Source organism: Actinia tenebrosa, unplaced genomic scaffold (assembly GCF_029948245.1).
Source record: "Actinia tenebrosa isolate PJP-AT-01 unplaced genomic scaffold, QUT_ActTen_1.0 PGA_scaffold14__42_contigs__length_11649687, whole genome shotgun sequence".
Taxonomy (NCBI): Eukaryota; Metazoa; Cnidaria; class Anthozoa; order Actiniaria; family Actiniidae; genus Actinia; species Actinia tenebrosa.
The window spans coordinates 9,131,615-9,145,954 of record NW_028292574.1 but is presented as its reverse complement, the minus strand read 5'-3'; the positions used below and the strand labels follow the sequence as shown (position 1 = coordinate 9,145,954).

At 38.2% G+C, this 14,340-nt stretch overlaps 1 protein-coding gene across 1 annotated transcript; it reads left to right on the top strand.

Moving 5' to 3' along the window:
- Positions 1 to 8,803: 8,803 nt before the first annotated feature.
- On the top strand, positions 8,804 to 9,841 carry LOC148911452 (neuropeptide FF receptor 2-like). The gene has a single exon (XM_089029383.1). It carries the CDS (start codon positions 8,804 to 8,806, stop codon positions 9,839 to 9,841), a length of 1,038 nt encoding a protein of 345 aa, XP_088885509.1.
- The last annotated feature ends 4,499 nt before the right edge of the window (positions 9,842 to 14,340 follow it).

Genomic DNA, 14,340 nt, shown 5'->3' with positions numbered 1-14,340 from the left:
GATCCATTGTTACTCACCTTTCAAAACCACAGCCTTATTGAAGTTAACGTATTGCACTGTGGCAGGACTGTGGCTTGTGGCAAATATTGTCTCCTTCCAGTTTATTATAGTAAGGGAACAAAATCAAGGAGGTGTGAAGAAATCTGGCCATCAGAGTATTAAACAAGTCTACACAGTCTCTTTATTCGTTGTGCCAGTAATGATACTGTGACATATCGCCATCTCTTACACCAAGATTATCTTGTATTTAAAACGACACCAAAGTTCCCCGGTGTGGCTTTTACAAACAGTGACAGAATAAAGCAGCTCAAATGACGCGAAAGAGAGACATGGAAGTCTCAAAATCTCCTTTATCATCGTACTTTTGGACAATATTGTTTCGACCTTACCAGGCCAAATAGTTGGATAGTCTGGATTGTTTTCGAAAACGCTACGAGATGCACTAGTAATTCAAATCTCTTATCAATTGTTGTTGTTGCATTCATGTGAATCCCTTCGTTTATGCAACAATTATCTCGAGAATTTCGCTCTCGATTCGTTCAGGTGTTTGGGATTTCTGTTGCATCTGAAAATGAGGAAGACTAAATGTCGTGTTACAAACAGAAACAAGGGCATAAGGAACAACGCATGTGTAGACTTGGGAAAATTATTGTAAAAAAGAGTAACGGGATCACTGGTCAAATGGACTGTTTATGACAGGGGAAGGCTCTCTTACTCATCACTTATGTGTCAGGTTTCTTTGTAAACATAAGCAATGACATCACGTTTTATATATTCAAAGCCTATCTTTGTTAAAACTAAAAGCATTACACTCTGACAGGGAACGTCGGCAAATAGGCACATTTCCTAATTTACCCTTGAAAAACTCTGTTTTGCCAGTGTTTCAATTGTCTTATTACTATATATCTTGACGAAGTACAGTACACAAATTCTCGGTTTCCCCCACGTGCACTTGGTGCATGACAACGGTTGCACCGCCCATATTGGTGCACAACATAGTGTAAACCAAAGAGATTCATCACAATCGGAGCGACTAAAAGTCAATATTTTCAGCACCTTTTCTATAATGGTGTTCTTTGTTTAATGGTATAAATTGTCATACCAGGAGTGTTCGTGGATAAGGGGCATTTCCCCTTTCGTGTTCCATCGGTTAGAAAAAGTCAAAGGAGAGGGAGCAGAAGAGCTGTCGATTGAAACGACGTAAGAAATGAGTTGGGCCGCCACTAGCCATAGGGTTGGGTTCCGAAGAAATCAAAACAGATGGGGAGAATTTGCCCAGCCGTCACTTCGTTTCTGGGACAACCTGCTGCCCAATTGGTAAGTTTAACGTCGCTGGGGTGCCTACCTAAATTTGGACACAACAAAACAGTGTAAGTGAGAAAAACTCGATCTTTCAAGCCGCGGCGGAAGTGAACGTGCAAAAGTGGAAGGAAGAGACAACAGGAAAGAGCATTGTTCGAGTCAGTGCAAAGGTTCGCGCGGAAAATGGATGAAGAAGGCGTACAATCGGACAATATTTTCTGTTTGACTCTCCTCTGTAACTGAGGAAATCAGCCAGATCGCAAATGACCTTCAATCAGCGAGTGAATAAATCAAGTTTGCACTGCAAGATGCGATTTTTGGACGCGGATTACTTCGAAGTGGATGAACTTTTGTAAGATCACTGACTCTAGCACACAACAAAACGAAGTTAATCCAGAATGACCGATGAGTCAAGCCACACAACTGAGAGTTAGGTATGTTTTCTCAGCACCCCCCCCCCCCAAAGAGAAAGCCCCTTTCGATCGCGAAGATATGCTGGAAGATGGGAAGGTACTTTTACACTGGATTGCCTTCAGCTACTATTTTACAAGCTGTATATGAACATGTAGCCCCTCATGTGGCAAGAAAAGTCGTTGAGTTAACGAAGTTCCAGGAACTTGTCATGGTTTCTTGATGAAACACTCCGACTTAATGTGCCCATACTTGGATCTTGCATACGTTTTGAAGTGTCTGCACAACTGTTTTCCAGGATAGTTTTTACCTGGCATAACAATCATGGACATACGACTCTCTCAACAATATATATGGCCTGAGCGGGATGAAACTATGAGAACAATGACGCCTCATGCTTCGAGTTTTCGTTTGGAAAGAAGACAACAGGATTATTGGATTGTTTTGAGGTCTTCATAGAAAGGCTCCCTACCAACCTGCTGGCAAGAGCCCAGACCTTCAGCTCCTTACAAACACCACAACATGTAAAGGTTTATTAATTGGAATCACTCACAAGGCACCATTTCCTTTGTATCAAAGGCCTGGGGTGGCAGAACATCTGATAAGCTCCTCACATGAAAACTGTGGTATTTTAAATAAACGTTGTGCCTGGTGATCTAGTAATGGCCGACAGGGGATTTACAGTTCATGAAAGTGTGGCATTCAAGAGAGCAGAGCTTGTTATACCAGCGTTTACTAAGGGAAGAGCCAGCTGGACCCCATCGATGTTGAGAACACCCGAGGAATTGCAAATGTCAGAATTCATGTGGAGAGGGTAATCGGTTTGCTGAGTTGCAAGTACACAATTCTGAAAGGGACACTGAGCACTGACTTTCTCATGAGCAATAAGGAACAGGGTACCAGTCATTGATATCATTTTAAGGTGTGTTCTGGTCTTGTTACCTTGGTCCACCAATCATTCCATTTGACTAGATTATAAACATACTAATTATTACCAAAATTTAAGAATTTGGAATTTATTTATAAAGATAAAAATGAAATACCAGTATATTCTTGTATTCAAAATGTCATAATGTATTGGTGACACAAGAAATATTTTTCTGCTTTGTTCCTGTCAGAGTAGCTATTTTATTTTTGGACATTGCTGATGAAACTAGTGTATCTTAATTGTTTATTATTAATTCTCAAATTTACTACTATTTTGTTGCATTTAAAGCACAATAGAATATAGTGGTCTTTTGTATCACCTATTTCAAAAAACAGTTGTCACTGCCAAAGGCAATAGTCGATTCGAAGGTTTGTAATATATGAAAATAAACGCAAATAATCAAAGCCTTTAAAGTTCTTTCAGGCTACAAACAACACTGGATATCTCAAAACTCATTAAAAAAAAACAAAACAAAACAAGTGATTGTTGGAACTATGAATAACCTATCACCTTTCTCCTTTAGCGATGACAACCTTTCTTAAATGAAATAGGTGTATAGATATGTTTTTGTGTAATGAATATTCTAGTGGATCGAAACCAACTGTTATTTGCTAAATAGCTACTATGATTATTAACAACTTTGTATTTCTTTCATGGTATTAATGCATTTGCTCTTCTAAAACAACATTACTGTTTCAAATAAAGAGTAGATGATGGCTAGTGAACACTAGCGTGTTCTAAACACATATTCTAAACTGATGGAAACATTGTAATTTACCAATTTCCAAACACTGAGCCAGATGTGGGCGCATTTTGGGTATGTCAAATGTAAAGTCTCGTGGGCTGAAACCATAAACCAGACACGTAGCAAATGCTATGGCAAAGATTCCACAGTCACTCCCATTCAGTTGTTGCTGGACTGTTACATTTTCTATGCCTACATAGCTGTCTGCCATTAAACTCTCTACCTGTTCTTCAACCTCTTTGGCAATGATATCATGGTAGAGACTATCATAAAGGTTGACCATGCCTGGTCTACATCCAATAGAGCTTATACAGACCCAGTGCATATGTCCTGTATGTAATATTTGAACAAATTCTGAAGTGACAACATCAAAGTTCCTAATGGGGCCAAGGGTTGTTTTTTGAAAGCTCTCTATCAGAGGATTGACTTTCTGTAGATGTACTTGTGCTTTCTGAATTATTGTACAGTCCAGCCATCCAGTAGGTGAATTAATGATGTCAAAATGACTGTCATTGAGGCTACCAAGGGAAGCCCTCTTGTCTAAAACCCCTTTAGTCACTTGTGTTATTTTGACATCCGATTCATCATCACTGGAATCAATAATTGATGAATAACTAGTAGATACAGCACTAGCATTATTACCAATGATTGTACTTTCCTTTTTGTCCAATTTAGCTGCTTGCATTTGTGGAATACTGTTTTCACATTTTAATTGGCTTGTTGATGCAGCACTAACAGTGTTGGCTTTTGAAGAAGAAGAACAAGTGGTAGGACCAATAGAACTAGATGCAGTTACTTTGGCTGCTTGAGACACCTTGCAATTGCTGCACACCCACGTAGTTTGACTATTGTTAGGCATTCTTTTATAGTCCAGACACTGGAGATGGAAAAACTTTCCATTTTGGCAATTTTCACTGTGACATTTGAGAGAAGCCTTTCATTCATCATTGGTGATGAGCCACATACACAAATACTGTCCAGTTTCAAAGCTTGATCATTATGTGTGCACTTAGTAGAACTTGGCTTTGATGCTTTTCTTGGCTTTTTGCATTGAAATTCTGCTAGCAAGCGGCAGTTAGGACAGTACCAAACATCAGGGACTGAATCTGATAAATGCAAACATGTCTGGTGAAATTCCTTTATTAGGCACTTTGGGTTACTGCAGTGAATAGTTCTTCCTTGAGAAGGCATTCCACAGTAACAAATACCAGAGGACTTGTTTGCTGGTTTTATTTCAGGTAAGTGCTGTTTTCTTGTATACCATCGAGCAAGAATCTCAGGTAGTATGCATGTCTGCCATACTTTTGTAACTTTGGGAACGATAGCTTCCCAGTGACTTGTTTCTGGGAGAATTCTTTCAATGAAGACTTGAGGTTTGTTTTCGCTGAATGCACACACGACAAAGTCACAAAATTGGCGACCAGTTATAGACAATTGTTGCTGCACTTGGTAATAATACTGGTGCTTTCTCTTTAGTCGAAATATTCCATTCACTTTCTCTAGGCAAGAACTTTTCTTAAGCACATAACTTTCAAAGTCCCAGTTTTCAATAATGTAAGGGCACTTTACTTCTCCACACCCATCACCACAACAGGAGCAGGAACAGAGGAAATCAGGTGTTGCATGCATCCAGGGATGTTGCTTATCAATGAAAACTCCACACTTTATCAGTACAAAATCTTTGTGGTTTGCAGACATGAGATGGTTGTAAGTCTCTATGGCTTTGCCTTCATTTTTGATTCCATGATTGATTGCTTTAGATTGCACACTAAACAACTGTGGATAGCAAATGTTTTTAATAAGTGAGATAGATGGTTGGTCAGGATTTGTATTGGCAACAGAATAACTCATTGAAGCCCCAACACGACCAGCTCTATGTTTAAAAAACGCAGTTCCTTTTGATTGATCCCTTGTTTCCTGTTCTATTAATTCTATCTCGGAATCAGAAAGAGATAGTTCGACTTTGCAGCACTTTTGTAACAGCTCTGGGTAGTTCAGCTTCAGATTCTCATGATTGTAAAGGGATGGTATCGTTAGAACACGCCGACTTTTTAGTACAAATTGATCAGCATAAGGAGCCACTAGAGAAAGAATGACAGGCTTTTTTTGGCTCTCATTTAGTTTTGCAAAGAAGGTTTTCATATCCGTTTCTGTAGGGGTGACATTTGGGACGGACTTCGTTTTCCCTACCGGAGTGCTAGTCGAAGGTTGTACACCATCAATTTTAACGTCTAATTCATCTTTCAACTTTCGAGCTGATTTAAAATTGATGTCTTCAACTTGAGCGTACGGTACTTCGTTTACGTAAGTTGGGAGTAGCCACGTACATTTCACTTCTGTGCAGGCCAACTTTCCATGTATACGATTCCACGCCTCAATATAGAACAGTACGCTCCCTACATGAGAGCAGCACTCTGCTAGACCTGCTTTGCAACCAAGGCAGTGGGCAGATATTATCGTTCCTTCTCCATTAGCGATAATCCAAATTGGTATTGGCGGTTCATTCATTCGCTGCGAATGACGAACTTTTCCTAACACCACGAACTTATTTCCAATGGCTTTTCCTTGAACGCTCGTTATGAAGCCCGATACCATTTGATTGTAACTCTCTAGACTCTTGAAAGCCTTGAACTGCCTTAAAGTATAGAAGCTGGTTTCCAGCACAAGATAAGAGAGAAGATCGGTGGCTTCGATCGGTGGCAGACATTCTGCATCTAACTTCTCGCCTTGTAAACACGCGGGGTCGACTCCAATACCTTCGATTTTTTTTAAATATCTCGTTCGAATGTGATTTTCAAGCTTTTTGGCGTATTCAGATAAGACAATTGAAGAGGTATCTTCAATTCTTTTCTGTTCTTGGGTTTCGTTTTTTGAAATATCGACGAGTAAATCCTCGGACATCGCATAATTCGAATCAAAACATAAGCGCACGTGTGTGATTTGACATATGCTAATGAGCTTCCTGTGCACCAATATGGCGGACACTAAGTTTTAATCCGCTCGTGACGTCACGTGAAAACCGAGAATAGCCCAAACTGTGTCGGCTTAAAACAGTTGTTGTGTGAAGCTGTGTGACGTTCAAGAGAGCATAACTGAATATGCTCTCTTGGAAGTAGTGCCAGACGTCAAGCATACCAGTTTCACCTTTGTTATTAATTCTTCTTTTCCTTATTATGTTCTTAATTCATACATATTAACAACACTCTACAGTATATATTCAATCACTCTGGAGGTGACAGTTGTTACTGCCAAAACATGTCATTAAAAAACTTCAAAAGTGTCGTTATTTCTCTTAAATGCATGTCTCTTGGTAGCCTGCGTCACATCCGGAATTTACGAAGAAAATTCCGGATGTGACGCAGCTAGTCTCTTGGAAGTACATATATATTTTTTACTACGAATGAATTAATTAAAGTGTTAATTAAATTACATTCAAACACCATCTTTGGGAAGGTTTGAAGTCTTTCTAGTCGATTTTGAACGAGTTATGGCCATTTGAATTTTGTGCCAGAACTTGTTTCCTCGATAAATGTCCAATCATCTGATCATAGCTAATGGAGTGGAATGGTTTGGAAACTCCATAGAACAAAGCTATTGTTTTGCCTTTGATGTTGAATCGTACCATCACGTGTTACTGACGGTGCACAATGAACCAAAGCAAGTATGGCTGAAAATTAAGTATTTTATTTATCAATTGGTTATCAATCTGGTTTTTAATCCATTACCGGACTATCTTCTAAAAAGGTTACAAAAAATTCAATTCTCGTCTGCGAGTTTTGTCACTGGAAAATACGTGAACTCTGTGGAATCAGTCCTAAAGCTTGGATGGTTACCAATGCGTGAACGTAGAGATTATAACTTGCTGAAAGTCATCTATAAAGCCATTAACTCAGAGCACTGGCCTAACTACGTTGCACTGGAAGTTCGCAAACCATCAAGAACTTTACGTCAAAGTTCCACCTTGAATTTGGTCAGACCTTTGGAAAAGGGAACTTTTCAAGATATCGCCTCAGAACTGTTCAATAATTTGCCAAATAATGTAAAAGACATTTCTAGTTATAGTTTATTTTGTTCTAAAGTGAAAGCAGAGCTAAAGAAGCGATATGACATTACTTGATTTTTATTAATTAATTTATCTTTCACCTGATTGATGGATATTGGTGCTGCGCTGCTGTACCCTGGGCAATTATTGGGTCGTGGCATTTGGGACAGTTTTCTCTTTGTCTGTTGCCCCGAATATCTCGACCTGGGGTGGTTGCTTGGGGGCGGTGGGCGTAGCCCCAGTATCTTCAGTTTTTGTCCTTTTTATTTATGTATAATAATTGTCTAGCTTAGAATAATCCAATAGTAATTATGTCAATCTTATTTCTTATTATGTCTAATTTATTTTATAGCTTCATAGTTCATCGTAAATTTATCTTGTGTGTATGTTATTGTAAATTAGATAGTTTTATCAATAGGAGAAGAGCCACCTCGTGGATTCTATTGATTAAACCATTTTTTTTTTTTTTTTTTTTTTTTTTTTATTTTTATTATTATTAAAAGGTACTGAACTGAGCTCGTACAACTGAAGTTTTTTTATTCATGGCTATCATAATAAATGAAAAATCTTAAATTTCCTCTCAACAAAACAGTAATTTTAAACAACTTGGGCATTTCGTTTTTTAAAATTTTCATTTTTAAAAATTGAAAGCACGAACATAAGCACAAACCAGGTGAGAAAGTTTGCAATCATAGGCTCGAATTTGCCACGAGGAAAGTCCGAGAATAAGTTACGCAAATTAGATAAGGGCCGCTACATTTAGTCGGTAGTCAAATGCCCGCCCCTTCAGGCAAATGTTCAGCTTCAAATTCCCCACTATGCGGAACTCGACTATGGTCAAATGCCCGGGGTATATCGGAGTTGGGGGGTGGCTTGTGGCACATATTTGTCTTATTCCAGTTTATTTAGTAAGGGAACAATATCATGGAAGGTGTGAAGAAATCTGGCCATCAGAGCTATTAAACAAGGTCTACACGGTCTCTTTATTCGTTGTGCAGTACGTCATAGCTCTTTGACTATTATCGCCATCTCTTACACTAAGACTATCTTGTATTTAAAACGACACAAAGCTCCCCAGTGTGGCTTGAACAGTGACAAAATTAACCAGCTCAAAAAGACGCGAAAGAGAGACATGGAAGTCATCAAAATCTCTCTTGTTATTAATATCAAATTACTTACTGCTCATTTCCATACTCAGCTGCCTTCACAAAGATATCTTTTATTAATCAAATCCATAAACCTTACGCACTTCGAGGTAAGACCTTGTATTAGGCTCCGCATGAAATGGCATCAACCTAAGAATATATAAAATTGACGAAGCTGTATTACTGGAATCACTCAGAATTATAGCCGAAGCTGGCGCCAAATCTCCTACATGGAAGAAGAAATGGCGAATAACTCAAGTTCTCCGGTTGATAGCAACAGTCCTATAGTTTCCAACTCTAATCAGAATTATTGGAATTCAATTGACCTACAATGGAGAGACCTAGAATGGAGACTTGGTATTGACATTACTATCTTTGTCGTTGCTGTTATTGGCAACCTTGCTGTCCTTGTGGTCATTTACACTACCAGAGAACGACGAAAGACATCATTTGAGATCCTCATTGCTAACCTCAGTGTAGCTGACATCCTATCCGTGTTGCTATACTTTATAATACAGTACTTCAACATACCACTTTCAAAATGGTATTGCAAACTTCAAGGCCTATTTTTCTCCAGTACCCAAATGGTGAGCGTGCTTACAATGACGACTATTGCAATATTTCGATGTCGATCCATTGTTCATCCTTTCAAAACCAAGCCCTCAAGCAAGTTAACATACTGTACTATGGCAGGGCTGTGGCTTTTAGCAAATATTTGTCTCATTCCAGTTTATTTAGTAAGGGAACAATATCATGGAAGGTGTGAAGAAATCTGGCCATCAGAGCAATTAAACAAGGTCTACACAGTCTCTTTATTCGTTGTCCAGAACGTTATCCCTACGACTATTATGGCCATCTCTTACACTAAGATTATCTTGAATTTAAAACGACACAAAGTTCCCCAGTGTTGTTTGAACAGTAACAGAATTAACCAGCTCAAAATGACTCGAAAGAGAGACCTGGAAGTCATCAAAATCTCTCTTATTATCGTACTTTTGTACAATATTTCTACCTTACCACATCAAATAGCTTGGATAGACATGATCGTTTTCGAAAGCTACGATGTGGCAAGCGTGATTTTTAAATTTTCTCCTCAGTTGTTGTTGCTTCATTCATATTGTAATCCCTTCGTTTATGGCACAATATCTCGTAAATTTCGCTCTCGATTCGCAGGTGTTTTGGAGCATTACATGTTGCTTCTGCAAGATAAGGAGGACTCAAACGGGCGTGTTACAAACAGAACAAGGGCAAATGAAAAATGCCTGTGAAGACTTGGAAATGATTGAGATAAAAGGTTATGTAAAAAGAGATGGAGCTGCAATCGTACCTACTACACCGGCCGACCGGCCGACCGACCGAACAATGAATCGACAAAGCAACCATCGAACCAACTGAACCGTAAAGATTAAAGAAGCAACTAGCAAAACCGACCAACCGACTGACTAATACCAACCGGGCAAGTGGCCAGTGTTAGACCAGCTGACTATAACGAGGTCTGATCTTACGAAATAACCATTCAAATGACTGACTGACAGTGCAATGCTCTTTTACCCCCGGGGGGGGGGGGGGGGTACTCCCATATTTGCTATACGGTTATGTGCCGCCCTATAGGGTATGGTTTTTCGGCTTCTGGGTCTGGGGTAGGGTATCATTTTTTGACATTTTGTCTGGGATAGGGTATCATTTTAGTCTAGGATAGGATTAACGATTTCGTCGTTTTTGTCTGGCGAATAGGCTACGCTTTCTGCCGACCAAAAACAATGAAAAATGTTAGTAAATATTGATTGCAATCGATTGTAAAACCGTATTTTCCGTCTTTTAGTCTGGGATAGGGTGTACAATTCTTAGTTTTAGTCTGGGGTAGGGAATGTAAAATCAAAATTTTAGGTCTGGGATAGGGTCAGGGTTTCGAGGTCCTGAGGGAACACCCCTACCCAAGTTGGGGTGGTAGTACCCCCCCCCCCCCCGGGTCTTTTACTTTAATCCTCTCTCCCTTTTGTAAACATTAGCAATGATAATTACGTTTTATGTATTCAAAGATCTTACTTGTCAAAACTGCAATCAAAAGGACAGAGGAACTGTCGGCAAATAGGCCCATTTAATACGATTCAGTACCCTTGAACACCTTTTTTTTCAGTTCCAATTGTCTTACACTATTCTCGAGAAAATATGAAGTTGAATAAGAAAGAAATTCGCAACAAATCTCGGTGCTGTAGTAATAAATGACTTCAAGATGGAAACATGTAAAGAAAATTTTTGTTGTTTTCTGAAAATATTATGAGAGAACTCTTTTCGTGTTCAAGCGGTGAGCGCCAAAAACTATTTTCTTGAAGAAAGGCTGTTGTACAAGGCTAAATTCTTGTTATTCTGAAAGTTTAACTTGTTTGGAAGTGGAATCAAAGTGTTAACCCAAAGCAAACATTTTATTCGAAAATGAGGTTAAGGCCTTCATTTGCTTATTTCACATCTATTTTCTATAAAAAAGCCTGACAAAGCAAGATTCTAACACAAATGCAATAAAACATCTTTGTACAATTGAAAATACCGCTTCAAACAGGCATTTATCATAGTACATCAGTTTCTTACTGTTTAAAAAAGGTTTTGAGTGTTAACCCAAAACGAAAATTGGGATCGAAACTCATACGAAGGTCTAGTTTTTGGTGCTTTTTGCCATTATTGCTCGTTATTGAAAAAAAAATCCTCTTAATCGTTTATGATTCCATGCTCCTAAAAGCTATTGTTGAATAAGAAAGAAATTCGCAACAAATCTCGGTGCTGTAGTAATAATTGACTTCAAGATGGAAACATGTAAAGAAAATTTTTGTTGTTTTCTGAAAATATTATGAGAGAACTCTTTTCGTGTTCAAGCGTTGAGCGCCAAAAACTATTTTCTTGAAGAAAGGCTGTTGTACAAGGCTAAAATCTTATTATTCAGAAAGTTTAACTTGTTTGGAAGTGGAGATGACTGATGTAAGTGTAATCTAAGTGTTAACCCAAAGCAAAAATTTGAATGGAAAATGAGGTTAAGGCTTTCATTTGCTTATTTCACATCTATTTTCTATAAAAAAGCCTGACAAAGCAAGATTCTAACACAAATGCAATAAAACATCTTTGTACAATTGAAAATACCGCTTCAAACAGACATTTATCATAGTACATCAGTTTCTTACTGTTTAAAAAAGGTTTTGAGTGTTAACCCAAAACGAAAATTGGGATCGAAACTCATACGAAGGTCTAGTTTTTGGTGCTTTTTGCCATTATTGCTCGTTATTGAAAAAAAAAATCCTCTTAATCGTTTATGATTCCATGCTCCTAAAAGCTATTGCTAAGCCTTTTTTCAAAATTCAGCTTTTTGATTAATATACTATGAAAAAATTAATTAAAATGAATAAAGCAGTTTATCTTTGTATACGGGAGTGAACAGCTGCAAGAAACTGGACAGAAAAATAAACAAGTTCTAACTGTGTTAACATTAAAACTGTATCTGTAATTCAAAAACGTATGGTAAACTTGTTTTTTCTTTTTTCTTCTTTTCTATCCTTTTCCAAATCAAGCACAAGGACAAGGACTGATATATATATATATATATATATATACACACACAGCCATTTGCAAAAATTATGGCCGTTTCAAATATACATACAAGTATATCAAAAGTATATCAGACACGGCGGGATATCTTTCTTGATATTTTTTTCACAAAGCCCTTGTGATAGACAACTCGAAAAAAATATCAAGGAGGATATCCCATAATCAGTTGACATGCTTTTGATATACTTGTATATATATTGGAAGTGGCCATAATTTTTGCAAAAGGCTGTATATATATATATATATATATTTATTTATTTATTTATATCATATACATAAATTAGTTTATTGTAAAGCGCCTCGAGTTTATTAGGACGCCCTATATAAGAACTTATATTATTATTATTATTAAGGACAAGGCGTGAAGGACAAGGAGTGAAGGACAAGGAATGAATGACAAGGAATGAAGGACAAGCACTGAAGGACAAGCACTGAAGGACAAGGGGTGAAGGACAAGGAGTGAAGGACAAGGAGTGAAGGACAAGGACTGAAGGACAAGGACTGAAGGACAAGGACTGAAAGACAAGGAATGAAGGACAAGGAATGAAGGACAAGGACTGAAGGACAAGGAGTAAAGGACCAGGACTGAAGGACCAGGACTGAAGGACAAGGACTGAAGGACAAGGAGTAAAGGACAAGGACTGAAGGTCAAGGACTGAAGGAAAAGCACTGAAGGACAAGCACTGAAGGACAAGCACTGAAGGACAAGCACTGAAGGACAAGCACTGAAGGACAAGCACTGAAGGACAAGCACTGAAGGTCAAGGACTGAAGGACAAGGACTGAAGGACAAGGAATGAAGGACCAGGACTGAAGGACAAGCTAAGGACTGAAGGCCAAGGACTGAAGGACAAGCACTGAAGGACAAGCACTGAAGGACAAGGACTGAAGGACAAGAACTGAAGGACAAGAACTGAAGGACCGGGACTGAAGGCCAAGGACTGAAGGACAAGCACTGAAGGACCAGGACTGAAGTATTTACCACTGAATGACCAGGACTGAATGTATTTACCAAATTTTTTGCCGCATCATTTCAACTAATTTTACGATTCCATAGACAGCTGAGTTCACAAGTTGATTGCTAACATCTATTTAACAAATAGACATCAGTCATGTGATGACGCAATGTATCGTCAATAAGAGGACAGACACATAAAAACTGTCTATTTGTTAAATAGATGAAGAAGTAACTTGAACTCGGAAGAAACACCGGAGTCATCACTGACTTTATTTATTTACTTATTAAGCTTCCAACAATTAAACTGTTGCGGAGAACTAGACAGGTGACATTCCACCTATAGGATAGTCTCCAACTAAAATTAAGAAGAAAAAAAAGAGATCAAACAGGTAACTAATAAATGAATGGCTAAGCCCTACAGTTGAAGCAGCGGCATTTCGTCACCCAAGAACAGGTATTAGTGGTCTCAACAAGAGAATACAAAAATTTGTCATTATAATGACTAACAAGTAAGCGCTTAAACGACGGTGCAGAGAGCTTGCCTGAGCTCAGCCGGCAGATCATTCCATAAGGGAACCACACGATTGAAGTAAGATGAAGCAAAGGTCTCAGTTTTAAATTTCAAAAAGTTATAAAGTGGTCCCTTATCTGCTCTCCTTGTACGTTTGGGAAGAAAGGTGGTTGGAAATATCTTTGTCACAACTTTCCAAGAGTCGTACATTATGTGATGGATGCATTGTACAAACTGGGTCCACACAAACCACCGAATAACGCAGCATAGTTCAGGGTTCGTACAGATTCCTCACTGAAAATTTCCAAAACTTTTCCAAAAGTCTCTCAAAGCCCATCAACTAAAATTTCCAAAACCACATAAGCAAAAAAATAAAGTGAAATTTATGGATGAAAAACATTCGACATCCAAACCAATACAAAATATGGCACCATATTAACATTTATTTCTCTGTTTATTTCACAAAAAATCTCAACAACTACAAGATAAGAGTTCTGTTGAACATTCATACTATAAATCAGCGCAGTCTCTCATCGGCGTTTTTAATTAATATAACGAAAAGAGTTCTTTGTAAGGTAGGACCTGGGCAACCAAAAAAAAAAAAAAAAAAACAACTTTTCCATAGCCCAGTGGTCGAAAAATAAATTTTCCAAAACTTTTCAGGTACTGGAAAAATGCATTATTGATTTCCAAAACTTTCCAAGACTT

What these genes read in the sequence shown, in the direction of transcription:
- LOC148911452 (XM_089029383.1), top strand. Translation starts at nt 8,804, where the DNA reads ATGGAAGAAGAAATGGCGAATAACTCAAGTTCTCCGGTTGATAGCAAC.